At 46.8% G+C, this 14,923-nt stretch overlaps 1 protein-coding gene across 3 annotated transcripts in view; it reads right to left on the bottom strand.

Annotated features, from left to right (window-relative positions):
• MYO16 (myosin XVI) overlaps window positions 1-14,923 on the bottom strand; it is a 481,948-nt gene that overhangs the window by 209,525 nt on the left and 257,500 nt on the right. For all 3 annotated transcript variants that reach the window (XM_045081327.1, XM_045081326.1, XM_045081325.1), the window contains exons 17-19: window positions 5,185-5,296; window positions 2,078-2,195; window positions 1,207-1,278 (exon numbers count right to left, since the gene is read on the bottom strand). In XM_045081327.1, the coding sequence (XP_044937262.1) occupies window positions 1,207-1,278; window positions 2,078-2,195; window positions 5,185-5,296 (302 nt within the window). The remainder of the gene's footprint in view (window positions 1-1,206; window positions 1,279-2,077; window positions 2,196-5,184; window positions 5,297-14,923) is intronic.

The following is a 14,923-nucleotide window of genomic DNA, read 5'->3' on the forward strand; positions in this document are numbered from 1 at the left end:
AGGCTTACTCCGAAAGAGGAGGAAGCATCTTTGAAAGGCTGTGGTCCACAGAGGAACGTCACATTTGCAGAATGTGATTCAGAAGGACTATTCCCGAGGCAGTGCAGAAGGGACACGACCTGAGATGAGGCCAGATAAAGACTCAAGAGGAGGTCGTTCCGAGACGGAGGGAAGAAGGATGCCTTAAGACGTGGAGGCGAAACGGAGAGAAGGCAGTGAGAACCAGAGCGAGCCGGGGAGGAGAGCCGACGTGTGTCTGGTCTGCGCCCGGAGGAGGAGGAGGCGGCGGCATCGAAATGACTTTTGCACCACCGCCTGGATGATGCGGAGACTTGAAACGTTCTGGAACATGGAGGGGAACCTTCTGGAGCTGGGGGCAGGAATGACCAGCCACGCCCCTAAGCATCTGCCGGTAGGGAAGAGAAGCAGCAGGTCGGACAGTGGTGATTTCGAGAAAACAGATCAGAGAGAGGCTGAGTTCTCAAACTTTCACTAAGAGGGAGGTTGCTAGGGCAGCGGTTTCGGTCCGTATCTCATCAAGACACGGTTTCCGCTGCGGCGCGCGTGGGAAAATCACTCTGCGTGCCCACGGCAGGGAGACGGATGCGCGTGGTGTGTGGAGAGTCACGGCGGGAGGCAGACAGCACGAGAGTCTAGTTCCAAACACGCCCCTGCTAGTGGCCTGATGGGCAAAGTTAGTCTCTTGGAGGCTTCATCCTCTCATCTGTTAAAAAGAAAACGTGATGCCCACTTCCTAGGGATCTGTGAGATTGTTAAAATTCCAGCATTTCTCGCACTTGGCACAGTGCCTGTCCTCTCCAGAGTGACCAAGAAATGGCAGCTCCTCTTCCGAATCACGCCTTAGAGGAGAGAGGGTGTGCCTCGCTGACGGGGGCACAGGCACACACGGATGGTTCCAATTACTTAACTGAGTACATCCTCTCGGACTGAAGGCCTGATTGGCCTCAAATGACCGATGAGCGAGAGAAGGTGACTAGTTCATCAACACGGTCTCTCCAGACCTCTGAGGGTTCCAACACAGTCCCAGCAAGTGACCCGACGGGCTCCTGATGCTTCTCTCGCTCGGCATGCAGCTCACAGAAACAGTTCCACGGGGTGGGGAAAGGCAGGTTGCGTTTGCTCTCCGTGTCTCGGAGAAGACCACACACTGCCCAAAGGTCAACATCAGAGCAGAGTAACACTTACCTTTCAGATACTGGATGTCGGTGGTTAGAGCAGACAGCAATTCATCGGTTGAAACTTGCAACAATCCAGCCACTAAAGGTAAAGCAGCATTGAAAGCACAGGTCAGTATGTATTTTTGGATGGCGAGGGCATTCCACATTATGGTTATTACTTGCAAGTTTATGGCACAGACCCATCAGGAACTGTGCTGATTCCAGGACTCCGAACGAGCGCTCTAATTACCAAAGTGAACTGGAGACACCGCTTCTGGGAGGGACAGCGCTAGCGGGCTCGTGGGCTCCTGCCTGAGATCTGCACGTGTCTTCCCTCCCTGCCCTCGCAGACAGCCCTGGATGCTCTTCCCAGCCCCCCGCTGAACTACGTGGATAGGAGGTGAAGACGGCACGCTCGTTGACAATCTGTGGCTTGACGGTATTTTGAAAAAATCTGAGAGTGACTAACAAGGCAACTTCAGAGGGGAGAGAGAGGCTCTTGGCAAGACCTTTGAAAGGAAGTAATTATATTGTTTAAACTGCTGGGCTAATAGCACAGCCCCCAATACACGGGTGGCAGGGTGGGCCGAGGGTATCCAGCACAACATAAATAAACCCAAGTACCCGCCTAAGAACCGACTCGGTCAGTGTGGGAAGCACGAGAACATCACGTACCTACTGCTATTCATCTCCCAAACCATTTGTAAGAGAGAAGAACAAAGTGGATACAGCTCTTCCATTATTATTTTTGTTATTATTAACATATTTTTTTACCCTTCTGAATTCTACTCTGCAGAAAGGGCGCCCTCCCCAGGGCTTTTCTGTACTCTGTCTCCATCTACCGGCAGGTCTGCAAAGCTGCACACCCGCGAGGTTGATGGGAGCTCTGTTCTACTGACCTTGTTCCAGAAGCTGGAGGTCAGAGACAAATGCAGAGTTGGCCTCGGTCAGAGCCGTGAATCGAATGTCTCCAATGTGTAATATTGCCGCCAGGATCACAAACAGATTCTCTACCTCCTGCGCGTTTTACAAAGACAGAAAACAAGCAGAATTGCTTAGCCGAAAGATGAAAAGGCAAATCCTCTAAAAACCTAATAGCTTAAAAAAAAATTGATGCAGGCCCTGTTGGTGGGGCTGTGATGACTTTTCAGATCTGGAGTGTCTGGTCAGAGGACGGCCCATCTCCAGCTGGAAAACAAAATCACTCGAGTGCATATTTCCTCTAATCAATGTCTCTGCTCCTTTAAAGAGGGAGAGGAAGTGACTCTCTGACATAAACGGACAGTTTCTAGATAAATCTCGCCCTGAGACATGAATCACTTCGCCCTGATGGGCCGCACGCGTCTTCCCGGGCCTGGCATGGGGCCCCACACTGAGGCTGCGCCCCCAGAGGCCTTGGGCGCCGATGTCCATCTCCCTGTGCTGTCCCATCTGAGCTAAACTGCTGGTGTGATTATAGGACTTCTCACTTCTGCCGGGAAATTCAGGAAGGCACGATACAAACATCTATGCCTAGATTAAAAAATGCTAATTGTTTTTTAAGGTATTTTAAGGAAAAGAGAAAGAAATGGGTGTTGGCAAGAGCTATCTTTGAGCAGAACGGAGAAGGAAATAAGACACTGTCTGCTGCAGAAGGAGATCTGAGAATCTGGAACTCTGCAGAAAGAGAGAAACCAGACCTTAAATTTGGATTATGGACAGTCATTTTGTGGCGACAATGAAAAATCAAGAAAAAGCTGGAGCCGAGAAACACTTCTCTAGAACAATCTTTTAGTATCATGACATTATGAGTGACACTGGTTAAGCTCCATGCTGGGCAAGTGACATAATCTTTTAAATTCTCATTTCCCTAGCCTTTAATTTTTGAAATAAAAAGCTGCTGCCTGTGACAATTTACTAAAAGCAACTCATACTTTGCTTTATAAATATATAAGTGGGGTGATGTAGCTCTGACTCCCCTCTAGAACTTCTAGTTCTCACCACAAAGTATAACTCTATTTTCTTCAAAATGAGAATGCTGACAAGGACAGTCTCTAAGTAATGTTTAGGTCTAATACTCTAGGACTGTGGCATTACTTACAAACGGTTTTGGTACCCTGCCAACGTCAGGTCATGGTTTCAAATTTTAGTCAGTTATGTTGCTTTGAATAACCGTTTCCTCCTCACGCTCCCTGACAACGGCTCTCCCCACTTTGTAATAAATACAGTCACTCCTCAGTAGATTTTTCCAGTGCTCCGTGACGCAGGCACTCTAGGGACAGGGTCACGAAGAAGGCTTTGTTGGGACCTTAAGGATCTGAGAGCTTAGCCGTGGAGACAGAGTAAGACCACCAGCCACACTACGAATCACAGCTGAATACTGTGCCCTGTGAGATGAGGGCTGCCGCCCTGTGTCCGTGGAGAGAGAGTGACGGTCGCCGCCGTCCCACTGGACACAGGTAGAAGCTCCTTGATGAGCAAGTCTTCTTCGAGGGCCTCCCCAGCCCAGAAACACCTTGCTTCTAGTCTTCCTGGACATGAGCCATCCCTCCTAAGTGCACTGAAATGTCCCCACAGCCATCAACCGCAAGCATCACAGTGAAAGGATTACCTTCATGTCTTTTGTTAAAATGCACTTATTTCTTTTACCAGAAGGGTTGTTCGATTCTCTTATTAGCTACCTTAGGGGGAAAGCGTATTTTGGTGGCCCTGCCTTTGAGAATCAATCATGGATTTTTAAAGCCCTGTTTCCAGGCAACGGGTACTTTGGTAGAATGATTCCTTACCCGTCTCTATATCCCAGTTTCCTAGAAGGAAGCAGAAATTTTAGGCACAGAAGAAGGGGGAAAAAATAACAAAAAAGTACAACAGTTGCAAACGCAAGGACAGAAAAGTGCGATTGGCCGGGACTCACTTAAAGACAGAAATGTGGAGATCGGATCATCAGAGAGAGAGAGAGAGAGAGAGAATAAGATAGCATGTGACTGCACGGCCCTAGAACTCCCATCTCCGAATGGGCTGAGGGGAAGTGCCCAGAGCTGTTTCATGGTTTCATGTAGGCTGAGCCCCGATCTCCCCAGCCTTTCCACACCTTGCAGCCCCGTGCGTGGTATCTATGTGGGCTAGGGAAAAATAAAAAATAAAAACAAAGACCCAAATCCATCAACTGACTGTAAGAAAAGGAAGATCTGTAAATCTATGGCTACATCTGGGTTGCTAAGCTACTGGCATTCCAAAGGTACCGGGAAAAGCCGCTGTGTGAGGGGAAGAGAAATCTGAGGGGTGGTGAGGGGTCTCCGCACTCAGCTCATTTCAGATCTCTGGCCCACTAAACCTATGCTGATTCATTAACCACTGAGCTCACGAGGCTACCTAAATTTAAATTAATTAAAACTAAAATACCCTAAACTTAAAAGTCCACGCCCGTATTCACACTTGCCACATTGTAAGTGCCTGGTCTATCATGGACCTACCTAGGTCCAGAACATTCCCATGATTATAGAAACTTCTACTGCAGAGGAGTGGTTTAAACATTTTAAATTGCATTTTTCTACCTCACGATGCCTGTTGGTATTTGGTAATTCTTTAAGAGTAAAAAGCACATGTTATGTTGCACAGAAAGATACTGTAATAAGTCATCAGTTTGCTTTTCAAAGTGATTCTTGGCTGCCAACCGTTCCCTTAGATTCGCCAGTTTTCTCTGGAGTCGGTCACTGCACGGTTTTTCACCTGTTTGCTCACACGGTTCATTTGGGGAAAGGTCTCCTGGATCGCCCCCTTGAACAGAGATGTCCCCTCTCTGGTCACTGTTTGTCCTCGTGGGACCCACACCCCCGGGCACCATGTCTCCCATGGGAACGAAAACTCTAGGAGGCAGACACTGTGAGGCTTATTCTTGGCCAAATCACGAGTATTCCCACCCATATCCGAAATATGATAGGGACTCGGTCAATGCCGTTGAATGAATAACTTCTGTACGTTAGTAGAAGGTTGGTTTTCTCAGTGGAATATTTACAGTGTGACTCACCAAGTGACTGAAGCCAATGACATTCAGGGCTTGTTTCAAAAGAGTGAATTTCTCCCTGTTCAGAGAAAGCTCTGCTGTTGAGACATCTTCTGGTCGGGTCTGGTTCAAATACCTGTGAGGACAGAAAGCAGACAGCTTCATGGCTTGGCCTGCGGTCAAGCTCTGGCAGTGGAGTCACTTCCGCCATCTATGGTCTCTGGAATAATAGCATCACCTGGACACTGCGTACCCTGTGTTTACAAGGCTTTGATACATAATAGCATATGATGTTTCAGGAAGGAAGAAAAAAAGAGTTCTTGTTGTACCAGAACCTAATGACCCTGTTTCACTTGGTTCTCACCTGAGCTGTACCCTTCCTTCCTAAAGGAGAAGGTCACAGAAATTTTAGGTAGTTCACGTAGGAATCTGCTGGGTCCTGTCCTATGCTTTGTAATTAATACTTTTATTAAAGATTTGTAGTTTAGATTAATTTATTATTTCTTCTTGTCCATATCCCTTAATTATGCGATGGTTGATTAATCTGTTGATTTATTCCTCTTGTGCAAAAATCACATGGGAATCACTTCCCAAACATAGAGTACTAGCAGCTGAGGTTATAAAGACACAGGCTCATCGCACAAATGTAGATCGGGGAAGTTGGAGAGCAGAGATGGACGAGAGGGGAGGGCAGAGATACTCAGGGAGGGAACCAAACCCAGAGTGGGTGATGAGAAAAACCTGTGAGACAGGACAAGGCTTCCCTTCCAAGAGCAGACACCTGAATAAGAAATTCTCCAAGCAAATCCAGGACGTAAGGGTGCCCCAGAAGACTCAGCAGCATACACAAGGACGCACGACCTTGACCATGCATGATGTACACAGGGACACAGGTATTTCAGCAAAACTGGAGACTACAGTGAGGGAAGCCAAACTTGATGAGGCTGGAGATGTAGTCAGAGTTTCGTTTCTCTTGCAAAAGAGCTTCCGTTATGTCTTAGAAACAACAGGTAATCCCAAGGGTCTTGAAAAAAAGAAAGGGCAGGATCAGACTGGTGTGTGAAAAAGAGTATTCTGAGAAGCCAGTGAAAGATTCCCTGGAACAGGCAGGGTACTCAGGGCTGGGGGAGCCAGTGAGGCCAGCAGTGGTTAAGGAAAGAAGAGGGCTGGGGGTGCCATGGAGGCAGACGTGGCAGGATGAAGGGACAGACCGGATGGAGACGAAGAAGGAAGAGAATCGATGATGCTTTTTGAAGTGACATCTCAGGGATCAGACGGCAGAGTGGGCTCATGCCACCACAGCCTTTCCAGGAGGAGGGGTGTGTGCTTGAGAGAGAAATCTTCTCTTTGTATTAGCCATGTTGACTTTGAACTACTCGAGGAGTTTGAGTAGAATTCCAAAAAATAATTGGCTGGAAGGACCTGAAATTCAGAAAACCCTAGAAAACAAGATCTGGAAGTCATCAACGTGCAGATGACGAAACCCATGTGACCGGGTGAGCTCACCCCAAGACAGACGCTCAGGTTCTAGGGCTGAAGAAAGAACTGAATGTTCAGGAAGGGAGGAGGAACATCACAATAAGCCAGAGTCATCAAAACAAAAGGCTAACAGTTTTTTAGGACTGTCCGATGGGGACAGAAGAGAGACAACAGAAAAATGGAAATGCGTGGTGTTGTGGGGAGGACACGGATGGGTTGGTGTGGAGCAGGTGGGGCTGTGAGAAGGTGTCTCCTCCCTCAGCCCCTGCTCCCAAGCCTACAAGTGACACAGCCAGTCCCTGGGACAGTCACATGCTGAGTTGGAAGCACACGGAGCCGGGATAAAGGCTGACAGGAAGGGAGCTGTGGCGTTTCCGAGGAGCAGAAAGTCACGAGGAGGGGCGAGGGGTACAGTGGAGGGTGTACCTTGCACTGCAGGAGGGACACGGCCTCTCAGAGCTACCGGGGAAGGTGACAAATACGGTCTGGAGGTGACCAGTATCTCAAAGCAGGCACTCTGAGGCTAATGTGCTTCTAGGGGTCAGAAGTTGGATTACGAGTTGGGGGATGGGCAGTGGAACCAAAGGAAACGGTCAAGGTCAGCAATATCAATCGAACCTGGGTCATGGTGGTCATTCTGCCTAAAATTTACCAAATCTTAGTGACTCAAATGTCTTAAAGGTAGGAAATCACAACCTCTCTCAGCTCTCCTGCTTCCCACAGGAGTCTTCCCGCCTCCCTGACGCCATCTTTCCTTCCCCACTTACTTGCAGCCCGTTGCCTGGTCTGTATCCCAGCAAGAGACATCACCAAACCCCTTGCAAAGGACAAGGGGCTCCTGTGAACACCCCAGAGTCACATGGGCAAAATACCAGTTTCTTTCACAATAATAAAAAGTCCTCAATTAAGAAGCCCTTAACTGATTGGCCATTTCAAACAGTTCAGCATCCCCATCCCCCATGTCTTGTGTCCTTATGGCAGAGAATTTCCAGCAGCTGAGACCTGTGGCACGCAGCCACGAGAACCGGCATTGTGGCTTCCGTTACATTCCGGAGGGAGGAAACCATGTGGCATTAACCCTAGTGGTTGCAGGCGGAATTGTTAAGTATGCAATGGTCCAGGGGACACCCACGCACAATCGAGACTTTCAGATACTAGTATGCCTGATGGAGGAACGATGTTTGAAAATTGGCTGCATTTTCCTCTGTGGCCAGAAAACTTCTTGGCCTGAAAGTGCCCCCCACTCCGCCAAATAGAACTCAATGTCTTCCATGTAAATTTAAACTTTCTCCCACTATTCAATAATGTTTAAAATGATCACTAGAAGTAGGGTTCTTCGCTATCTGCAAAATTTCATCCTAAAATGGAAAGGATAGTATCAGGAAAAAAAAAATTGAAAGTTTGTTTTTTGGAGATTGAAAGAACTCACTTTCCTTTTGACATTATTTATTAATGAAACCACACACAAGGACAGGGAAATACTTGAAAAATATGCCCAGAAAATATTACAACCAGGAATCTGGAGACTTGGAGTTAGGTCTGATTTGACCCTTATTGATGACATTTTAAGCCTTTACTTTCTTATCTGTAAAATGGAGTTTAAGTAGATTAAAAAATTGACTAAAAACATTCTCCACTTCTAGTTCACAATGGTTTTATGAGAATGAAATAAGATACAGTGTGGGGTATGGTTTCTACACCCCCACTGCAGGGAGCATGGAGAGTAGGTTTCCTGGAAACACTGTATCTCGTACATATGGGCAGTTTTAGTCAGCGTGCTCTATCATTAATGAAGCTCTTAATCAAATAAGTAATTCAAATAAGGAACATTTTGAGAAATTGTAACAAATGTTATTGGCAGTACAGACAATTTTATACTATAAAATATGTTTTTCTGTTCTTCTACAGATAAAATAGATGAAAGGAATAGATTGTGGTTCTCACTTCTTGGTGCTTTTTTTAGTTTTCTAAACTAAGCAGAATGCAAGGTTAATGACCACATGTGCAATATTATCATGGTATTTCCAGATGTTTCCAACACTTGGAAAGAGCTCCCGACGGTGGTGGGTTATGGGTGACCGACGCTCCTGGGGAAGCCGTACCCCACCGAACTCCTCCCATCATCTCAACACAGTGGCTGAGAACCACCAGAGACGAATTTGTGCAAGTGTTTCATCCGACTGTTTCCTACTTATCACCTAACAATTAATGGTCCCACAATTCCCAGTACTGAAATCTCAGAACTCAATGTGTTTCACAGAGCCTCTTTTATGACTCAAAAGAATACACTGACTACTCAGATCATCTTTTTTTTTTTTTTAATCCTCTTTCTAACTCGTACATAACTTGGAACAGTAATGTTTGGCAACACACACATATCACAAAGTCCTGTGTCAGAAGCATCCGATATTATCATTTGTTAAACCAAGAATCTTTGCTATTTTTTTTTTTTTTTGACGGCTTGGCAAATGGAGGGAATGTCCCAGACGAAACTTCTACCAGGGAGCAGAAGAGGAACATGTGGGTTACATAATGTTAAAAACTATAGATGGATTAATCCTGTTCCACTAATTCTACTTGAAGGGAAACGCAGTGGGTACTAATCATTCTTGACTGTATCTTTTAGAAGCACTGCTTCCATTCATCGTCACATTGACCTTGAAGAAAGGACCTCTCAGTGCACCCACGTAAGGTCTAAGGGAGCTGAAGTTTCTGGAATGCCTCCCAGCTGTAAGTGGTGACCAACACACACCTGGTCTGGAGCCCCCAGGGCTCCCCGAGCTCAGTTACAAGTTTCCTGCAGGGAAGACCAGCCCTAAGCGTGTACTGTGGGCCAGACATGGAGTAGCTCCCAGCTCAGGGGAGCACCTGGGAAGTGCTGCTGGGTTCATGCTGCCTCTGTGTAGGGGTCTCTGCTCCTGTGGGGAGGCCTCCAGGGACCAGCCAGGCTGAAGCATCTTTGATGTTACAATGCAATTCAGGGGTGGTGAAAATCAAAGGGAAAGCCATTGCATTGGGTCGTGAGGTAAGGTAAGGAATTGTGATGGTCTAGGTCAGAGAGACCCAAATATACATCTTAACCCCAAATTCACACCACACTACTAAGACAGGCTTAGCATGAGTGAGTAAAATCCCAAGGATTCAATTGCTACAAACAGTAATCTGACCAAAGGCAATATGTAAATTTAGGCTACAGTAATGGTAAATTTATAGATACTGCCATTGTCATCAGCCCATCATTATAAATATTAGATTTTAATTAAAATTTGCTACATAATAGGGTTTTTACATAAATCCAAATTTGCAATGAGAACCTAGAAGGAAGCATGTTTCAGTGCAACGTCAGAAAGTATTTTCTAATAAACAAACTTCCTAGACAGCCATGCACTGCCTCTGAGGTTGTAAGATCCCTGCCGTTAGGAGGTCAGTCGAGGCTCTGTACCCATCTCACTGGGTTTGCTGAACAAGAAATTCCAGGATCAGAGTTAGGTTGTGTTAGACGACCTTTATTGCTGCTGCATGGCAATATTCATGCTCTAAGCTACGTCACTGTAGTAAGATGTGTCTTCGCAGCAAGAAATGCCCAAGTGTGTGATTCAACTCTTTCTGCTTCTACTCCGGGCACGCCGTGCAGACACACACGTGCCTGGGCCTAAGCCGTATTTAACTTGACCTCATGAAACGTCATTAGTACATATTAAATCTCCGTAGTCATAACAACACATTCGCTCTCAATCGGACCACAGGTAACGCTGTTTACAGTCCTATCAAGAAGCAAATAATCTGGGGCACCTGGGTGGCTCAGTGGTTAAGCCGCTGCCTTCGGCTCAGGTTATGATCTCAGGGTCCTGGGATCGAGTCCCGCATCGGGCTCTCTGCTCAGCAGGGAGCCTGCTTCCTACTCTTTCTCTCTGCCTGCCTCTCTGCCTACTTGTGATTTCTCTCTGTCAAATAAATAAATAAAATCTTTAAAAAAAAAAAAAAGATTTAAAAAAAAAAAAAAAAGAAGCAAATAATCTGCACTGAAGTAAATTAAACGAGCCAAAGTCAGAGGTTTGTTTCAATACAAATCTTGACTGAGTCTAACTGCATGCTGGTCCCTCTGGTCCATGGTGGAGGGAAGATGTGGCAGGAGATATCCCAGGAGGAAGACAAGTATATCCTTGTGTTCATCATGAGCTTAAATCTGGATTATTTATAAATCCATTGTCTGTGAAACAGGTAAGGACAAGATGATTTAGGAGGTCAGTTATATCCAAAGGTAGAAAATAAAGTTCTATGTCAGGAAAGTTATGTCCATCCTGATTTCTGGAAACAGTAGAAATATTCCAGGAGCAGATCCAAGTCCCCACATTATTCTGAAGACGCACTGGAGATTGTGCTCTTCTTCCTCCAAGAAGGTGAGTCTTGACGAAAAGCTCTTGGGTTTCATTAACTCAGGACAAAAACACTGGAAATTAGAGAGTCCAATTTTGTAGAAGCTTTGATAACACTGCTATCAGCTATATAAAGTTATATTTTTAAAGAGTAAAGATTCTCGATGGTAAGTGTTGGCTGAATTGGTCACCAAGAGGAGATTTGCTAAATATTACTCCTCAGTCGACCTTGTCTCAACCAGTTCATAATGTCCCTGTTCATTTCTTCTCACCAAATATTGAGCATCGTCAATCCCTCTTGAGGCAAATTCTAGGAAAAGTAACAGATTTCTAGGTTCCTAAATTGATGAGTCACTCCAAAGTCCTAACTGATGTGAAATGCATCACTTAATAATGTTTCCACTAAACTGGTATTTAAAAACAGGGGCAGATCCATGGGCTTGGGATAGAAAGCCAACCAACCCCAGGCTTCGTCTTCACAGAGCTCAGCATCCAGACCCCAGCACCATCGCACGTGCTGTAACTCTAATGACTGACGTGTGGGTTTACTGTCCCTTGGGTAACTCTGAATTATGAAGCTGTGCTATTTTCTCTCTCTCTCCACGGGTGATTTCAAAAAGTTTCCAGAAACCCAAGTGGAAAGACCGAGAGATAGGTGGCTGACTGGAGGAACGTTTCTTCTTCTTCCCCTTCTTCTTTCTGTTCCATGTTCTCCAGTTTTCCAAGAATCAATGACTATTATGTATCACCAGGAAAAAAATGTCTACACGACTATGAATTTCAGTGTGTTGTGGGTCTCAGCAACTTGTTTCATTTTATTGCTGAGCAGCGTTCCCCAGGCAGAAGATACCACAGTTTGTCCCACCATGTGGGCACTGGAGGAACATCTAGGTTGTTTCCCCTTTGGGACTAGTATGAATAAAGTTGCCACAAGCATTCGCACGCAGGTCTGTGGGGCAACGGACGTCTTTGTTTTCCTAGGACAAATGCCGAGGAGTGCAAGAGCTCTGTCCTATGGAGCTTTGCCTTTAGATTTCTATAGAAAACGGTCGACGGCATCCCCCTGACATGAGGGCTGGTTATTCGAGGTTGTGGTGAAATGATCTGACTATCAAATACAAACAATGACTGTTTGCAAAAAAATGCTCCACTGTGGAATTTCAAGGGCCTGTGTCCCCTCCGGGTGCCAGCGGTGCCTGTCTCCCAGTGGCCCCAGGAACATTAAAATAACAGACAGACAACTTGCAAATGAATCCATTCTGGAGATGAAAGGGACAGCACAGCACGGTGAATCCGGTCAACATGTCTTCAAAACATCACAGTTGCTAAGAGACTGGATGCTTGTTGTTCTCACCATAAAAAAAGAAATAATAATTATGCACCAGGAGACAACAAACCAACATGTCATACACCTTCGGCTTAGCCCAATGTTATATGTCCATTACATCCCGACACACAATTAAAGAACAAACAAAAATCAGCTTCCCTGCCTGTGCTCGCTGGGCACACCATTCACCAGACTCAAACCAACTGTGTGCCCAGGACACACCGGGAACCAAGGCTCGAACACAAAGAAAAGACATTACTAATTAAAGCCTCGTGCGTAGCCCATTCACCAAGTCAGACGCTCACAGACTAAAAACATGACGCATCTCGCAGGGTTCTGCCTGCCCCTTATAAATACAGAAGAACAATGTCTTCTCTATTGTGGGCAAAGCTGCCTTCTACTTGGGGATGTTTAATATGTAAACAGAAACCAGATAAGGCAAAAGCAAACAGTTGGCATCAACACAGAGAGCGCTGTTTACTAGTTTACTGAGGAACGTGGTTAACTGGTCTCCTTCTTGCCCAGCCGCCCCCACCTTGCCCCTAAAAAGGAAATTCTTTTCTTCATTATTTTTAAACCCTTCCCCTTTTTAAACCCAGTATTAACGCATTTTAAACCCCCCCCCCAACGGGATATGAATAAGGTTTTTATTATCCACAGGTTTGGATACATAAATCTCCACCAATGAAAATATTAATATATTAGCTGCAAACTATTTTGTTTGGAAAGAGGAAAACCCTGCCAGTGGTCTTCAGGAAAAAAACAGAATCCATTTAATAAATTATGCATTCAGAAAGACTTTGGGTCTTGTGACATTCCCAGAATAGTTTGTCCATATTTTTTTCATTAGTCAGAATATTTCTTCAAAACATCTGGTGAAACAAATTCTAAACTCTTACCATCCTTCAGCTAGGGAGTGCTCACGGTCAGCTAACTGGTTTCCAAGAGCTGGGAGAGGAGGTCCAAGAACGCAGTGGGTGCATCTTAGCACAAAGACCGAGAGCCAGTGTCTGGGGGCCTGAACCCCAGTCTGCAACCAGGCCCCGAGCCCTGTGTCCAGCATGGGGACCCCTCTCCTCCCAGAGGAAGGGGCCCCTTCCCTTTCTTTTCACAGAGGTATGCCCAGAGAACAATCTGTATTTCAATGAGTGCAATGGGGAGGGAGAGAAGTTTTTGCTCAGAATGTGTGGCTCGGTCTGGCCGTCACGCACCTGTCTAAGAAGCCACGGTCAGAGGGGCTATATTTGCAGGGGTGAAGGAAGAGCTCACAGTACTTCATCCCGAGTCACCCCCAGCCCGGCCCCAGCTCTGTGCACAGGGAGAGACGGTACACAGATAGAGATAAATACATACATATCCCCGGGCAAGGCTGAACAGGTACCGAAATCCTCCCTGGGGAAGGGTCCCTTGGGTAACTTTGAATTATGACGCTGTGCTATTTTCTCTCTCTCTCCACGGGTGAGCGTTGTGCAAGGTCATGTCCCTAACGCTGTTGTGAAGGACTTCATCACTCCCTGAGGTTTAAATCCTGGGTAGGCACCTGCACTGGAACCCTTGTAGTAGGTAAACACCACAGAAATTGCGATGTAGACCCAGAACCATCTACCACCGCGAACATCTGGGGAGCGGGCCTCCTGCACTTCTCTGGGACCGCCCGTGGGCTCAGGAACTCACCCCAAGTGTCTCGGCAGGGCTCACTTGGTCGTCCTAAAAGGGACTTCAACGTCCGTGTCAAATGACGGATTTCTATGACGCGCATGACTTCACTCTTTCCATCTGACGGAGAGAACATTCCAGCGGCTGCACTTGCTTCTCCTCCTACACCGCGTGGAGCAGCCCCGAGCCGGCTCCGTTCTTCACCCACCGTGAACCCAAGAGGGGACCTTCCTGCAGGTTCCCCGCAGCCTCAGCGGACTCAGCATCTCAGCGGAGAACCAGGGCCTGTTCAGTCTCCCCCAGAGCACTGCGGGAGCCGGGTCTCTGGAAACCCGTTCCTGCCCACCTCCAAACTAGTCCCTGTGACATTCTCTTTTCGGAAGGTGGATCTGGTGAACTCACTTCCCAGGTCCTAAACCCTTTGATCCTAACTGCCCGGTGTGGTTCATCACAGCCCCGCACACCAGGGGCCAAGTGTTCTGTTCCTCTAGCCTCTCTGAGTCCTCCGAGCTCATGCTGCACAGAACTTCCCTTGGTCCCCCAGACAGACCTCACTCTCGTCCACCTCCGGGCCATCACTCCCCTTGCTTTCTCCACTGGGAGCATAACCCACACATACCCAAGCCCTGCGGAACATTCTGGATAAGTTCCATTGTTCCCTACAGCCCACTTTCTCTGGGATGTCCTGTGCACGAATTCCCCCAAGCAGTGCATTTCCTCCACAACAGTGTTTTTATCGACTCGATGCAAATCGCCTGGCCACGATCCCCAGGAAAAAGCAAGGCCAGCCGTGACAAGTAGGTGTCATTCTGGAGTGAAGAAAATGAGCGTGTGTGTGCACACGCCTCTATCAGATCAATCTTCCCCAGACGTACCGCCCTCATGTCCGTGCTCGACTCATAAACATTTCGCCTACATCATAAAT

Source organism: Mustela putorius, unplaced genomic scaffold, assembly GCF_011764305.1.
Source record: "Mustela putorius furo isolate JIRA1106 unplaced genomic scaffold, ASM1176430v1.1 tig00000551_pilon_pilon_pilon, whole genome shotgun sequence".
Classification (NCBI taxonomy): Eukaryota; Metazoa; Chordata; class Mammalia; order Carnivora; family Mustelidae; genus Mustela; species Mustela putorius.